Below are 17604 nucleotides of genomic sequence, written 5' to 3' on the forward strand. Positions count from 1 at the left end.
AAACTGCCTTTTCTCCATTGTTCAATAATACGTTCCCCCATTTTTGTCTGAGATCACAGAACAGCCTTTATTGTCCATATTTCTGTTGACATTACATGATCATTTACATATTCTCTAATAAGATGGAGACCGAGACCTTTCTAGTTCTCTTCTTCACTTTCTGAGGTCTTACCAGAGTCACATTTATAGTTCCCCTCATGACAACATTTTCTTCTTTCAGCATGCACCTCAAAATCCTTCCAGCCTCTAACCATTACCTAGTTCCAAAGACATTTCCACATTTTCAGGTATTTCAAATAGCAGCACTCCACTTCTAAGTACCAATTTCTATCTTAGTTGGTTTGGGCTGTTATAACGAAATACCAAAGATGGAGTGGTGTAAATAACAAACATTTATTTCTCACAGTTCTGGAGACCAGGGAATCTTAAGATGAGGTTGCCGGAAGATCCAGTGCCTGGTGAAAGCACGCTTCCTGGTTTGAAGATGTCCATCTTCTCATTGTATTTCACATGGTGGACAACAAAGAAAGTAAGTTCTTTTGTCTCTTCCTATATATGGACACTAATTTCATTCACAAGGGCTCTACCTTTATGATCTAATTAATTCCCAAAGGCCTCTCCTTCAAATATCATCACATGGGGCTTTAGGTTTTAACATACAAGTTTTGGCAGGACACAAACATTTATTTAGTCCATATCAATCACCATTATTTCTTTTCCTATATGCATACTCTTGAATATTCCCCTCCCACATGAACTCTAATCTTGGTTATGTGACTTGCTTTAGTCAATGATATAATAGCAAGTAAAGGTTTGAATGAGCTCTTGTTAATTGGAGCTTGCTTTTTCTTGCTTGTGGACCATTTCTGAAATGATATGGAAAATATCACATAGGAACTTTCCCCAGCCATCCCAACTGAAAGTTCAAACATGTGAATAAGACTATTTCAGACTACCCCGCTCCAGGTAAGTCAATGCAGAACAGAAGAAATACCCAGCCAACACCCAGAGAAAAAGGAAATATAAATCATTGATGAATTTGGTGGTGGAAGAATAAAAATGTTTCCTCCTGATTTCTTTTATTTGCTCAGTGAAATAAAAATCCATGTTGTCAACACAGTGAAAAAGTGAGTGGGGGACTGTTAGGGATCTGAATATGGAGGAGAAAGGTATGAAATACTCGTATTGTAGAAAGTTAACTGACAGAGGAAATTCCATTGAATTAAACTTGTGAGTTGAGGTTATAAATGTCAAATGAGACAGATCAGCATAATTCTGATTTTTTTTCCTTAGCCATGCTCAGCTGACCAGATGTAGGCAAAGCAGGCAGATAATGAGGTTTAGCCAGAGTAGGGGTTTTGACAGACAAGAAATGTGGAAGAAGAGAAGGGCAGGAAATTAAAACTATGAGAAAGAGATTACCATGAACAGACCTTGGCATCTACTCAGGAGAAGAAGGAAAAAAGCAGAAGGCCATTATCAAGGGCAAATAAAACAAACAAAAAGTGGTGGAAACAATTAATTACTAACATTGCTGGTATCAAAGAATTGTTGCAGAGTGATTAGATTATACAAGCTGGAGAGAGAAGAAATAGTGTTCACAGAGTAGAAAACCTAAAATCAAGTCTTGAAAGTTGTTGGAAACAAGGGAGTAAGGAACTGTGAGGCTAGTGTGTTAGCCGGACTTTCTGCTTAGATTCAGTATCCATGTTGCAACCATGGAGGACAGTAAGTCAAGTACTTATTATGTTATTCAAAATATCATGAGCGTGATAAAGAGGCCCGTATATGACTGAAATGGAAGAGAAGCTAACGGTATAGTCTCAAAGCATGTACTTATAAGAAGTTGTAATTTTGTGGGAGGAGAGAAGAAGTGGTCTAGAAGTAAGTGAAGAGCACGAGGGAACATAAATTATTAGTTAATATAGTAATTCAACAAATGTTTACTACTTTCCCAGTATGTTCCAAGCTCTGTGTTTTCACTACTAGAAACCCATTAGTGAATAAACCTGCAGGTTCAGTGGTAGGTGAAATTTGTGTCATTATCAGAAGATCAATCTCTCTCTCTCTCTCTCTCTCTCTCTCTCTCTCTCTCTCTCTCTCTGTGTGTGTGTGTGTGTGTGTGTGTGTGAATTAACATATGTATACAAAATTCTTAAATAAATTATATTTATGTACCTCAGTGACAGCGTCTACATGCTTAACATCCATTTTGAGTAATAAATCTCCAGAGAAGGATTAAAAAGAAGGAATTACAGGCTCCATTAGAAAAGGGAATTGATATTCTCAAGGGATAGCCAGTATTAGCAAGAAGATAAATTTTACATTGAAGAGACTGAGGATATAGAATATTTTTATTGATGATGGATATTTAATTTCAAGGCATACAGTGGAAGGAGATCAAAGTTAAGTGAGAGAGTCTGGTTGGTGGATATATGAACAATATCTAGAATATAATGGCTGGCATTTTTGTGGTGACCCATATAAATAAGGCTGTTAGTTTAATGAGATTAATCCCAATGGCCTCATAGGAGGTGAACCATCATTTTCAATTTAGGGATTGGTTTCTTAGTGGTTTTTAAGAATATGAGCATAGATCTGTAATGAAGAGATAATTTGTTGTTAGAGATATCAATGAAAGCCTCAAGTATAACACAATGAGCCTATTTATAAATAAGTTAGAAAGAAATAAGAGTAAGGGGCAGTTATTGCATATATAATTTATGTGTCTGTTAATTAAAATGTTATTTGTATAAGAGATTTACAATTCATAAAGATTAGGAACATAGGTAGTAGTATTGGGGTGCAGATATATAGTTTATTATTATAGTTTTGCAGACATATGCTACATTAATTTATGAACATAAAGTAGTGAAGTTAATTTATTCTGGAGATACATTATATATTCTAAGTGCATTTGATTTGTGGCCGGGAGTGGGTGGCTCTTGCCTGTAATCGTCTCAACTCTGGAGAATAAGGCAAGAGGATCCATCGGGACCACTGACTGGACACCAGCCTGGGCAGCATAATGAAATCTCTACTTCTTAGAAAAATAAAAATAAATAAATAATTACCCAGGTGTAGTCAGGCCTACCTGTAGTCTTAGCTACTCAGGAGGCTGAGGCAGGAGGATAGCTTGAGACCAAGAGTTCCAGGCTACAGTGAGCTATGATTGTACCACTGCACTCCAGCCCAGGCAACACAGCAAGATGCCATCTCCAAAACAGCTTTTTAAATTATTCACAAAATAGCTAGAAAATATACAACGAAATAAATTATATGTCACCTCTAAAATTGGAATCATCAGAGGCTTTTATAAACTTGTCAGATATTTTGGCACAGCTAATTTTAAACAGTAAAATGCCCACTTTTTTTTAATGGTAGTTATGGCTGTTAAATAATTGTATGTTTTGTGTTTCTAGGCTAGAATTTTGTACCTTTTCAAATGCATATTTATATAATTACCATAAATTTTCAATAGTACGTGTATGCCTTGAATTTGTAGATAAGGAATTTTACTAGGACATGTATTGAAACAAAATACAAAAGATAACTGTAAGTCATCCTACATCTTCAACATTAAATAATAAAAAAACCTATTTTTGGATCCCACTGAATTTCTCTGCGTATGTAAGACATAAATTTTACTATCCAGAGGTAAAAATGTTAAACATAAACAGGCTGGGATACAGCACATCTTCATATGATTATCTCTAATTGTTCTTGCTGAATAGTATTTTATATTGACTCTTGCTAATGTGTACTTTTCTAAAATTCACCATTTTCTTCCTTACTCAAAACAAACCAAACTGACATCATAACCCCAAAACAAACTGAAACAGAGCCATCCCAGGAAAGTTTGCTCTTCATGTGAAAACTGCTTCAAATGATCTTAATTGAGTGGTTTATGTGTGACAGGTAACTGAAAAGAATTCTAACGCTAGTGAAAACAAAAATCATCTTTGTAAAGATAAGAAGGCTCAGAACCATTTTTAATGTTCACCTCATTGGTGGCTTATTACCCCGAAGGTTCTTAATTCTTTCCGTTTATAATAGAGAACTAAGATTCATTCACGACATCTCGGAAAGACAGTCGCTCTCAGTGATACTCCCTTTTCATCTCTAGCAGAAAGGAATTAATCTTTTGATCGTTGGCCAAGTCAGGGAGCTTGTCTAATGGTTTATAAGGCACAGATAACCCAGTGGCACTTTTCTCTATAATGTAAGCTCTGGAAGGGCAAGTCTGGACCATTCCATTCAGTGCCATATCCCCAGCTCCACGGATATGACTTGGCACATGGTTGGTAAATATTGGGTAAGTAAATAAATAATCAATTTCTAAGTAAGAATAATTTTCAGTTATTAGCTGTCAAATTTAGTGAAGGATGCAAGAAAGTATGGGAAAAAATAAGGAAGGGATATTTTTCTAGAGGGTGAAATTCTGCCGGAGATATTGCTTCCTTTATGGCTCATTCTAGGTTGTGAGGAGACTTATTCCATGGTTCCTTGACTGAAGATGCTCTGGTCTACTTTTTTTTTTTTTTTTTAACCCCAAACGGAGTTTCGCTCTTGCTACCCAGGCTGGAGTGCAATGGCGTGATCTCGGCTCACCGCAACCTCCGCCTCCTGGGTTCAGGCAATTCTCCTGCCTCAGCCTCCTGAGTAGCTGGGATTACAGGCACGCACCATCACACCCAGCTAATTTTTTGTATTTTTAGTAGAGACGGGGTTTCAGTGATGACCAGGATGGTCTCGATCTCTTGACCTCGTGATCCACCCGCCTCGGCCTCCCAAAGTGCTGGGATTACAGGCGTGAGCCACCGCGCCCGGCCCCGGTCTGTTTTTTTACCCAGAACGCAAGTGAACAAGTTCTGTTCTTTTTGATAAATGTTAGGATGTTGCACAAATTCATGTCAGACCATGGGAGATAACATTACTTAAAATTTCTATGAAAATTGTATTTTCTCGTCATTTAACAAACTCATCTTTATTATCTAAATAGAAATGATTTTCCATATAACAGTATAGTGTAACAATAAGAAGTCTTTAGTTTAATTCTGCAAAAATTGTATTGCTTGCAATTTTTTTTTTTTTTATGTTTAGCAACCTATTTACTTCTTTTATTTTGATTTGATGCCCTTGGACATTTGATGTGTTTCCATAGTAATTGAATCAAATCTCAAATTTTTCTTTAAATTAAAAGTGTTTTAATAATTCTAAAAACAATGTTTTAGGGATATGATAATAGTGTTCACTGTCTCAAATAAATGGTTTTTAAACAAGCTTGGTTTTTGGAGTCATAGATAACATAAATATTTTGATTGAGATTTAAAATATTTAACATAAATAATTACAGTTTTCATCACTCTAAAATTAATTTTGAGTTGAATATTTAAACTTATTTCACCAGTACAAATAAGTGTATATACATAAATATGTAAGAATAAGCACACACATGCATACATGTACAATTAAATCTTAAATATAAAACAAATGTGATTTTCATTTATTACCTCAGGTGGACTATGGCTACATGTCATTTTATTTTAACATATATTAGTATAGAAATATACTAAAGCCTTTTAGTCATCAGCACTGAAGAGGACTAAGACTTGTCCATTGACCAGATTATTTGTCTAGCATTGGAGAAAAGGTGCTGCATATTTTACATGATAAAGTTCTCACTTTGATTGGCAGTAATAAAGTAGAAATTTATCATTATAAAATATATATATTCACTTTCATTGGAATATCCTTAGTTTCATTTATACTCATTTCAATTTCTAACATAGAGCTTTTTTCGGTTTATGAGATAACAAACAAATGTATATTATATAGCATGTTAGATACAAATTATATAATTCATTGATACGTAATAACATTTTCTGTAGAAAGGAATAGGAATGAATTTTAAAACCCTAATTACACTTACCATTTATATTTATTGATCCATGTATACTTGTATCAAAAAACACATCAAGTTTATTGTCGTGGACACTTGCTTGGGCCATTTTTCACACATACACACAAAGCCATATTGAACAAAAGAGAGATTCTCAATTTTTCAATCACGACATAACTTGCAAAACGAAATCTGAACTTTAGCTTTAATACAATTTTCTTCATAAAGAAGATATTTCTTGAATAGTGCTGATTAATTATGTACTTTCGGGAAGGAAATGAAATTGAAAAAACATATGCCATATTTTTTCTTCACTTTTTGTGCTTATGTATGTGTTTATGCTTTATAATACTTAGATATCATTTCAAGCCCATATGTAAAGGGGAAACAATTCATTTGAATATACTTGAAAATCCAAGAAGATGTAATAATTAATTATCCTAGTGTAACAGGAGAAATTGATCACAAGAGGTTAATTTAAGTATCTTGCCATTTCTTATAACGTAATATAATTATGTTTCAGCATTACTTTGGCAGTCTATTAGTATATTCCTTGGGTGTCTTATCAAGTATAAGAAGGCGAAGTGGAGATATTTACAATATAAGACAGGTATTAATGTATCAACAATCCATGCCTTTGAGTCTTAATACTTCTTATATTATTGTGTTTAAAACCCATTAATACTATATACAATATATCCTTTTTCGCTAGCATAGCCAACTTGGGAAATGACACATCAAGAATGTAAAATACATTGATGGAACATTTTACATTATAAATACTAAACTCCATTGTATTACTAGTTTGGGGCTATCTTATTATTATTGGTTTTGTCATAAGAAAATTTCTGTAATTTTAGAGTTCACTTTTGTTCATTATTTGCCTTTCCCTCCAAAATAATAGTATATATCATTAACGGAAGATAATTCATCATAACAATCTCAATAGTTCACACTTCCTCCTTAACTTATCTGTTTTCTTTACAAATAGACTTCTGTTTCTGTCATCCAGCACAGGGGTTATGATTGGCTATAGAATTATTAAATTAAAAAGGAAATGATGCCAGGAAGTAGGCAAAAGAGAAACATTCAATTTTCTTGGAAGGAAATGTTACATGAACAACAAGAAGGTATTCCTCATTCTATTATGCTTTCTGGATCACCAGTTGATACACTTGGTTGGAAAAGCCTTTCATAATGTTTCAGTGTTACAGTATAACGAGAATGAGCCTTTTGCCTGTCAGGTTTGTGAAAATGTAACAGGTCATTTGTTTTCTCTCTCTCACAATTCCCAGTATTTCAGAAACTCCTGTTTTTATTTTTCAAATCTATCCAGAATACAATCTTTACTACCTTCACTATTCTCATCATGGCTGACACCTTCTCCATCTTTGACCTGGATTGTTCCAACTGTTCCCCAATTGATCTTTCTGCTTTTACCTGCTTTTAAGCTTCCACCCCTCCTCTGCCACTACCTAATCTCAAAACAGTAACCAGAGTGGTCTTATTAGCCTGTAAAAAGATCGAGACTCTTCTGCTCAAAACCCTCTAATGGTTTCCCATTTCATTGAGAGTAAAGGTCAAAGTAATTGAAAGGGGTTATAAGGCCCTATGTTTTATGTACATACTCATTTAACTGCTTTACCCCTACCATTCACTCATCTGCTCACTTTATTCCAATCATGCTGGCCTCTTGGCTGTTCAGCAGTCACATGGGTCTTGCTACTATCATAGGAAAGCTTCCTGATCAGAAGAGCTTGGAATATTCTCCTCTCAAATATCTGCTTGACTTGCTGCTTCACCTTATTCAGGTTATCCAAATGTCAACTTTATAACAAGAATTTTCTCGACCTTCCTGTTTAAAATTGCAATCTTTTCAGTGCCTGCTATTCCTTTTCATCATCTGTGCTATTTTTCTCTGCAAAATTTGTCATCTCTCCATATTATATGTAATTATTCATTATTTTTTATATTTTTTTCTACAAAATTTGTCATCTTTAAATATTACATGTAAATATTAATTATTGCCATTTTCCATTTGGCTTATTTTCTGCCTCCCAAAAGAATACCATCAATGTGAGGTCAGAAGTTTTTGTCTATTTTACTCACTGGTATAGCTTAGTAACTAGAATAAGGCATAGGACAAAATAAGTGCTCAATGCATATTTGTTGGATCTTAGCAAATAAATAAACCTGTGAGGTTAACCATGTGAATTTTACAAGTCCCTCTGTTTCCTACTATTCTTGGTACAAACCACCCAATTCTTGCCTGTGTAAGACCTTGTTAAAGCAGCTGGAATAGCTACATTCAGTAATAATTTGGCTGTTTCCAACCCCTTTCCCTTAAAGCTAAAAGTTAAGTAGGCACACAGTATGCCTTCCGAATATCAGAGTAACAGTGTGATATTAACTGCTCAGCCAAATATCCAGCTACCTTGGAAGAAAAGCAACCAGCAGTCAGCTGGAATACCTGATCTGACACTATGTATATAAATGGCAGTTGCATTGCATATTCCCTTATTGCTTCAAAACTGCTGCATTTCAAAATTACTTGTAATCTCATTGAGGGCAGTGGTTGAGTATGAGAACTGTCATAGATCTGTAACAAAGTCTAACACTGTTAAGTCATTTCTTGAATACTTATTGATTGTTATGCACACATGCCTCTAAAGAAATACAAATTATTTTTTATAGCTGAGATATTTTCGGATTTTTCTATCCCATTTTCATCATTTTATTGATTTGCGTAGGATAAGACAGCATAATTATATTATAGTTTGTTGAATGTGGATGGGGCAGGGAGAATATTTAGAACACTTGCAACATTTACTTACTGACTCACTCTATTCATTTATGTAAGCAAACCACCATGTGCCAAGCACTCTCTGTTTGGGTTACACTGGTGTGTGCGTGTGCGTGTGCATGTGCGTGTGTGTGTGTATGTGTGTTCAAATGACCACTAAGTGAAATACCTAACAATTTATATACCTGATCATTCAGAAGATAATCAAAATGCTGTTAATTATCCAGAGACCTTGTAGAGTATGGACTTATTCAGATCAAGTGTCATGGACAATTGTTCACAGATTCTGATTAGCACTCAGTAAATATGAATCTTGATCTGATTATTTTACATTGTTTATGCTGGACAGTGATTCAACTTTTTGGTGAGGAGTTAAATAGATAGTCTTATGAAGTACCATCCATTTCAGGAACAGTTGCAGGGCTAGGGATAGAACATCAATCAAAGGTTATTCAAGACAGAGCCAGAAGTTTGAAGAAAAGGATGGGTGGGAAAGGACAAGATGTTTCTCTAAACCCTTTCTTCTCTAGTGACTAATACTTTCTACCAATATAAATTTGTTACTTATTAAGAACTATGCAGCATGGCCAGGTGCAGTGGCTCATGCCTGTAATCCCAGCACTTTTGGAGGCCGAGGCAGGCAGATCACCTGAGGTCAGGAGTTTGAGAACAGCCTGGTGAACATGGTGAAACCCTGCCTATGCTAAAAATATAAAAGTTAGCAGGATGTGGTGGCACGTGCCTGCAGTCCCAGCTACATGGAAGGCTGAGGCAGGAGAATTACTTGAATCCAGGAGGTGGAGGTTGCAGTGAGCTGAGATTGAGGACTGTACTCTAGCCTGGGCAAAAGAGCAAGACTCAGTCTCCAAAAACAAACAAACAAACAAACTATGCAGTATCAATCAAAGAATATATGACATAGTATTGTATAACACCACCACCATCCATCTAATCAAGACAACCTCTTGCCTTAAGTCACTAAGCCAGTTCAAATAACCACTAAGGCAGTTCAAATAACCATACCTATGATATTTTGAAGGAAGACACTAGTTTTAGACTTATCTACACAGTATTGATCTGAGAGTAATTATAAATTAAAGCTTGGTACTCTGATTGTGACTCTGAAAGACGTATCAATAGCCACTATAGAAACAATCAATATCTATCTTATTTGTAAGTATTTGTCCACTACCTCAACTTCAAAATTAGTACAATTTTTTTGTCCTTGATGATGAAAGTGAGCTCTTGACAGTGATTGGAAACTTGAAGTTTAAAGAATTTTGGCATCAATCAGTAGCAATTTTGATCTGTTATATCAAGATGTATTGGGAATCATTGGGAAGTCAGTATTTAAATATCAGGGTCATAAAGAAAAGTTGTCAAGTCAAAGTGTTTGAAATCATTCTAAGCAGGGCTGAGACTATTGAGTACTCATTTTTTAACCACAGTTTGCTTTTGAACAACCTGGGTAGTTAAGAGTTCTAAAGACATATTATTTTTCAGAATAGATCACCATTTTCTATTAGAATCCTCAACCAAGTCTAAAGTGATACAAAATTCAAATTAAATACTAGTGTTGAAATTCCATTAATATATTATAATAAATATTTATGAAATCTGGTCACATATTATAGAAATATGATAAATTAAGAATTATTGGATATTCCAGATAAAGAAAAAGTATCCATCTGAGAATGAAAACCTATCTGAAATTGTCACTATTTCAGATAGAAATAGGTCTAAATATATTATTCATAGTCATGTTTTCTCCTATGGAGTGTGCTTAGTGTTATTTGGTGATAGTTTTATATCTCATGTGGATTATGCTACTTATCCATTAATGCCCCAGATCTTTCAAGGACTAGTCAGGAAACGGAACTTGCACCTATCACTGTAACGATAATAATTTCACATACAAGAGAGCCAAATCAAGAACGAACTGCCATTCACAATTGCTACAAAAAGAATAAAATACCTAGGAATACAACTAACAAGGAACGTAAAGGACCTCTTCAAGGAGAACTACAAGCCACTGCTCAACGAAATAAGAGAGGACACAAACAGATGGAGAAACATTCCATGTTCATGGTTAGGAAGAATCAACATCGTGAAAATGGCCATCCTGCCCAAAGTAATTTACAGATTCACTGCTATTCCCATCAAGCTACCAATGACCTTCTTCACAGAACTGGAAAAAAACACCTTAAACTTCATATGGAACCTAAAGGGAGCCCACATAGCCAAGTCAATTCTAAGCAAAAAGAACAAAGCAGGAGGCATCACACTACCGGACCTCCAACTATACTACAAGGCTACAGTAATCAAAACGGCATGGTACTGGTACCAAAACAGAAATATAGACCAATGGAACAGAACAGAGGCCTCACAGGAAATACAACATACCCACAAATATCTGATCTTCGACAAACCTGACAAAAATAAGCAATGGGGAAAGGATTCCCTGTTTAATAAATGGTGTTGGGAAAACTGGCTAGCCATGTGCAGAAAGCAGAAACAGGACCCCTTCCTGACACCTTACACCAAAATTAACTCCAGATGGATTAAAGACTTAAACATCAGACCTAACACCATAAAAACCCTAGAAGAAAATCTAGGCAAAACCATTAAGGACATAGGTGTAGGCAAGGACTTCATGACCAAAACGCCAAAAGCAATGGCAACAAAAGCCAAAATAGACAAATGGGACCTAATCAAACTCCACAGCTTCTGCATGGCAAAAGAAACAGTCAGTAGAGTGAATCGGCAACCAACAGAATGGGAAAAAAATTTTTGCAGTTTACCCATCTGACAAGGGGCTGATATCTAGAATTTGCAAAGAACTGAAACAGATCTACAAGAAAAAAACAAACAAGCCCATTCAAAAATGGGTGAAGGATATGAACAGATACTTTACAAAAGAAGATATACAGGAGGCCAACAAACATATGAAAAAATGCTCATCATCATTAGTCATTAGAGAAATGCAAATCAAAACCACACTGAGATACCATCTCACACCAGTTAGAATGGCGATCATTAAAAAATCTGGAAACAACAGATGCTGGAGAGGATGTGGAGAAATAGGAACACTTTTACACTGTTGGTGGGAATGTAAATTAATTCAACTATTGTGGAAGACAGTGTGGCGATTCCTCAAGGACCTAAAAATAGAAATCCCATCTGACCCAGCAATCCCATTACTGGGTATATATCCAAAGGATTATAAATCATTCTACTATAAGGACACATGCACAGGAATGTTCATTGCAGCACTGTTCACAATAGCAAAGACCTGGAACCAACCCAAATGCCCAACGATGATAGACTGGATAGGGAACATGTGGTACATATTCACCATGGAATATTATGCAGCCATCAAAAACGATGAGTTCACGTCCTTTGTAGGGACATGGATGAACCTGGAAACCATCCTTCTCAGCAAACTGACACAAGAGCAGAAAATCAAACACTGCATGTTCTCACTCATAGGCGGGTGTTGATCAATGATAACACATGGATACAGGGAGGGGAGCACTACACACTGGGGTCCGTTGGGGGGAAATGGGGGAGGGATGGGGGTGGGGAGGTGGGAAGAGATAGCATGGGGAGAAATGACAGATACAGGCGAGGGGACGGAAGGCAGCAAACCACACTGCCATGTGTGTACCTATGCAACAATCTTGCATGTTCTTCACATGTACCCCAAAACCTAAAATGCAATAAAAAAATAATAATAATTTCACATACAAGACGATTAACACTGAATAAAATTGCTAACTAAGTAACTAAGGAAGGGAAATGAGAACACTAAAGTATCATGGAGATAACCACTTCAAGAAAGAGCTACAACCCTTGGACTGAGCGAACACAGGGAATAAGGTAGAATTATTAAAACTTAGACCCTTGAAGCGGGGGGGCCTTCAAAACTGAACCTCAGCACTCTGAGGAAAGGGCACTTCTCTGCTGGTGTGGGTGTTTTTCTGCTTGGATGGAGGCCCTTGCAGAGCTGGGACCACAGACTGCTGAGAAAGTCTGAGGGATGATATATAACCCCTTAGCTGAAGCTATTAGTATATTTGATGGTAGCTAAATTTACTTCTTTTTATCATATTTGCAAATCTAACAGAATGTAATGAACATCCAAAAATATATGAGATATAGTAATTTCAATATTTTAAACAGAATGAAGTTGTCTATCTCGAATTAAAATCAAAACATAAAACTACATTCACATGATATGTATAGGACTTTACATAAAATATAGTGTGCTATTTCCTACAATTTGTGAATTAGCAAGAAATATTTAATCAAGAATATCATGATGTAACAAATTAAACATAAAGCAAGTAATCATTTATGTTATATTTATGTTCATTGTTCATTAACCTATTAAATTCAATAGTACAGAGTGATAACGAGTCCATGGACAGCAGAACTAAAAAATCCAAGTCTTTAAAATAAGTATTTGTTTCTGTCTTTCTTAAAACAAACAGCTTTTCGATGAAGCAATTCTAATCTTCTTACACAGGCTTGATCTTGATACTTACATTTAGAAAGAAATTATTATATCAACAAAGATTAATGGAGTTATAAATGGATTTCACAAAGATTATTTAAGTCACTCTCTATAATCTTATCAACTAACAGTTTCTTTTAATGTTTCCCAGGGGTTACTTTGAGGGGGAAAAAAAAAAAAAAAACAACTTTACCCATGTATATGTATCAACATAGAGGATTAGTAATGTTTAAAGTTCTTCTTACCTATTAACATCCCAGATTTTACTAGTTTTATCCAGCGAGGAGGAAGCCACAAAATCGCCGCAGGAGTGCCAGGTGCAGGACCACACTGCATGGCCATGTCCTTCGAACGTCAAAATGCAGTCGCCTTTACATAGATCCCATAATTTAACTGTAGTGTCACCACTTGATGTAGCCAGTTTGTTGCCACTATTTGCAAAAACATAAAAAGATAACTTGTTTTAAAAGTAACATAATCAAGTTTTATGAATACTGCATTCTATAAGTAATTTGCTTGTATGTGTATGTATCTGAATTATTTTTACTTGTAGGGCCATATCTAAATGACTAAATATTATTATCTTATTTGGGTCTACATGACTGCTAACTTGAATTGCTTAGTAATTGGAAGGGAGAAACTGCTGCCATGCAGTTTCTAGATTAATTCTTCTAGATTTTTCTAGGTTACTCCACTAAATTAGTGTTTTTGTTAGCACGTGTTTGGTTTAGCGTGGTATATATCACGCTGTGTGTGGATAATCTGGCCTCAGAACAACAAAAATTTAGACATGGGCTAAATCAATTTTAAAAACATAATACAGTATGGAACAGTCAGCATTGCTTATGTTTAGACTAATTAACTGCTTCAAGGGTGCAGTTTGGATAAAGGAAGAAGTGAATCCGGATGAGGTATCTTTGAGTTAGATCATGAGAGATAAAAAAGATTTTTAAGTTTTGGGTGGTTGAGCATAACTCATTCAATTTTGCATTTAGGTAATTAGTAGATCTTAAAGCAGTGGCTTTCAAGTGGTGGACACAAAAGCTAGTTTAGGAAATGGGTAGGTGTCGGGCTCAGGCACAGTGGCTCTTGCCTGTAATCCCAGCAGTTTGGGAGGCCGAGGTGGGCAGATCACAAGGTCAGGAGTTTGAGAGCACCCCGGTCAACATGATGAAACCCCATCTCTACTAAAAATACAAAAATTAGCTGGGCATGGTGGCAGGGGGTGCCTGTAATCCCAGTTACTTGGGAGGCTGACGAGGCAGAATTACTTGAACTTGGGAGGCGGAGGTTGCAGTGAGCTAAGAGTGCTGAGTCAGACTCAGGAAAGGGAAGGGGAAGGAAAGGGGAAGAGGATGTGGAAGGGGAAGGAGAGGAGGAACAAAGGAAAGAAAGAAAGACATCCTTCTGCAACACGTGCTTCTTAAATGTGTTCCCTTAGGTACTTTCTGCCACCAAATTATAATAAACCACTTATTTATCCCCTTCCCTGCCAGACTGTCTTATGATGGAAAACTGTGTTTCATCTCTGTTTCTATAGCATCAAGCCTTATGACTGACCAATTAAAGTGCTTGGTAAATGCTTTAGAGTAAGTGAATACATAAATGCATGCATGAAAGAAGAAGAAAAAGCTCCTGGCATCTTTAACAGAGGGAATACTAAGATCAAAAAAATTTTTGTTTTCTTGCTCATAGGTTTGAGTATTTTTCATCAAGAGGGAAAAGCAATTTTTAGATGCAGTGGATAAATGGCCACCATTAGAGAGGAAGAGCTTGAAGTTTCTTGAGAGAAGGCAGATTATATAGTGAGAATATTCTCATTTAAGTTAGAAAAGAATATCTAATTTATTTTTCAAATTGACTAGCTGAAAAATCACCAAATGGCAGCTAGTCCCTTCATTGACAGATAGACAGCAAAAACTGCTTTGGCCACAACTGCGTGGTTACACGTTTGTCATTCACCACTTTAGTTTTTAATATTAAAGATTGATACACTTTTCTAAAAACATACCAATAAAAAATTAAAAATTATTTAAGCATGTCTCTTTCTCAGATCTATCTTTCCAATGTGTATAATGCTTTATGGACCAAAATCCGTGACACAAAATAAAAATTATTGTGGTATGTTTCTGCCTGTGGCTGAAAAACTCTCTCATGTAAGTTTTATATGCTTCTCTCATGCTTTAAACTATGTGCCAGGAAAAAAAAAAGCTCACTGGAATAATTACAACTAGAAAGAAGTATTAATTCTTTGTGAGTGCCATAACTGATATTTAATAAACAATAAACAGTATTCCCGTAAGTTTTTAATATATTGAGGTTAGAGCTCATATAGTAAATCCAAAATATATCACATAAAAATTTCTGAATATTCTTTGGAAATGATTTTGCCTTTCAAAAGACATGGCTTGAAATATGGAAAACTGTATCCCTTTGGTTCAAGAAAATATAAAGGCTATTTCTGAGGGCTGAGAGAAATCAAGAGAGAGAAAACAATGGTACGCTGAAATCCAAAAGGTAAGCTTTAAGAGATGCAAAAGATCAGAGTTTCCCTCGGCGCTACACAAATAGAATGAACCAAAACTCTCGAAAAGAGCAAAATTGAATGTCACCTCTTCTCCAGATCCATATGTTGATACCCTAATTCCAATGCGGCAGTATTTGGAGGTAGGGTCTCTGGGAAATAACTAGCTTTAGACAGGGTCATGAGCATGGGAACTAATGGGATTAATGTCTTCATAGTAAGAGGAAGAAACTGGAAGTAACTCTCTCCCTGGATTGTGAGGACACAGTAAGAAGGCAGCCATGTACAAGCCAAGAAATGGGCCCCTCACCAGAACCTGATCAGCTGGCACTCTGATCTTAGACTTCTAGCCTGCAGGATGGTGAGAAATTAATTTCTGTTATTTGAGCTACCCAGTCTATGTTATTTTGTTATGGCACCCTGAGCTGACTTAATAATGTGGATCCTGGCTGTTCGTATACAACCCAAGTTATTTGAAATTAGCTACTCAGCATCCCACAAATAACATTTAACCAAGTATGAGCTTCCAAAAATATTCTCAAACACGTAATAGGAAATAAGAAGCCATAAGTGAGGCTGACCTATTAAAATTAACAAACACATATACCCTGAAGGATACCAGTTGTTATAATTAAAGGGTATAAAATATAACTATAATTATATAAGGAAATAGCAGATGTAATAAAAAGATCAAACCACCTAAGTTTATAACATGAATCACAAATCTGAGAAGAAAACACATTTAGAAATTTAAAAATCAAATTATTGAAATTAAGAAATCAATTGATGGGTTAAATAGCATATGAGAAGCAGCAAAATTCAGAGTAAATTAATTGAAAATAAATCTGGAAAAAAATGGAAAAACAAACATATATTCTAACTCATAGGTGGGAGTTAATCTCTGAGGCTGCAAAGGCATAAGAATGATACAATGGACTTTGCAGACTTGGAGAAAAGGGTGGAAGTGGGATGAAGGGCATAAGACTACAAATTGGATAGAGTGTACACTGCTTGGGTGATGGGCGCACCAAAAGCTCAGAAATCACCACTAAAGACGTTATTCATGTTACCAAACACCACCTGGCCCCCCAAAACCTATGGAAATAAAAAATAAAAATAAATAGAGTACATATTTGAAAAAAAAAATCTCAACTAGAGACAGATGAGGTACTGCACATAGTATAGATGTTTAAAAATATAAAGGATACAATAAAAAAGTATATTTTCCTAACCAAAAACTCCAGAGGAGACTAGAAATAAAGAGATAGATGCAACATTAAAAGAATTAAGAGTTAAGAATGTACAGAAATTAGAAAATTTAAGACCCAGAACCACCTATTTGGACAGAAAAATGTATAACAAAGAGAATAAACAGTGATAAAAATAAAAGTAAAGTTTTACTTAGATGCATTTTAGTGAACTGCTGAGCAGCATTGGCAATAATAAGAATTATAAGAAAAAAAAGAGGGAAAAAAGAAAAATAAGGTTATTTATTTATATAGTGATAAATATGTGTTAGAAACATGAATAAGTACTTTTTATATATTTGATCCTCCTTATCACCCATAAGATGACTATGTTATCTCTAAAACACTTGAGCAACATCACAGAGCAAATAAGTCATGGGGTGAAATTTCTTCAAAGAACTAAGAGAAAATAATGATAATCTGGAATTATCAAAAATCTCTCTCAAAACAAGAATAAGGCTGGGCACAGTGGCCCAGGTCTGTAATTCCAGCACCTTGGGAGGCCAAGGCAGGCAGATTACTTGAGGTCAGGAGTTCAAGACCAGCCTGGCCAACATGGTGAAACCATGTCTCTACTAAAAATACAAAAATTAGCCGGACATGGTGGTGGAT

The 17604-nt window shown here is 35.6% G+C and overlaps 1 protein-coding gene across 3 annotated transcripts in view; it reads right to left on the reverse strand.

Moving 5' to 3' along the window:
• Positions 1–17604, reverse strand: part of LOC101047868 (sperm-associated antigen 16 protein) — an 832481-nt gene that overhangs the window by 471088 nt on the left and 343789 nt on the right. For all 3 annotated transcript variants that reach the window (XM_074399064.1, XM_074399065.1, XM_074399066.1), the window contains exon 3: positions 13467–13652. In XM_074399064.1, coding sequence (XP_074255165.1) covers positions 13467–13652 — 186 coding nt within the window. The remainder of the gene's footprint in view (positions 1–13466; positions 13653–17604) is intronic.

Source organism: Saimiri boliviensis, chromosome 5, assembly GCF_048565385.1.
Source record: "Saimiri boliviensis isolate mSaiBol1 chromosome 5, mSaiBol1.pri, whole genome shotgun sequence".
In the NCBI taxonomy this organism is placed as follows: domain Eukaryota; kingdom Metazoa; phylum Chordata; class Mammalia; order Primates; family Cebidae; genus Saimiri; species Saimiri boliviensis.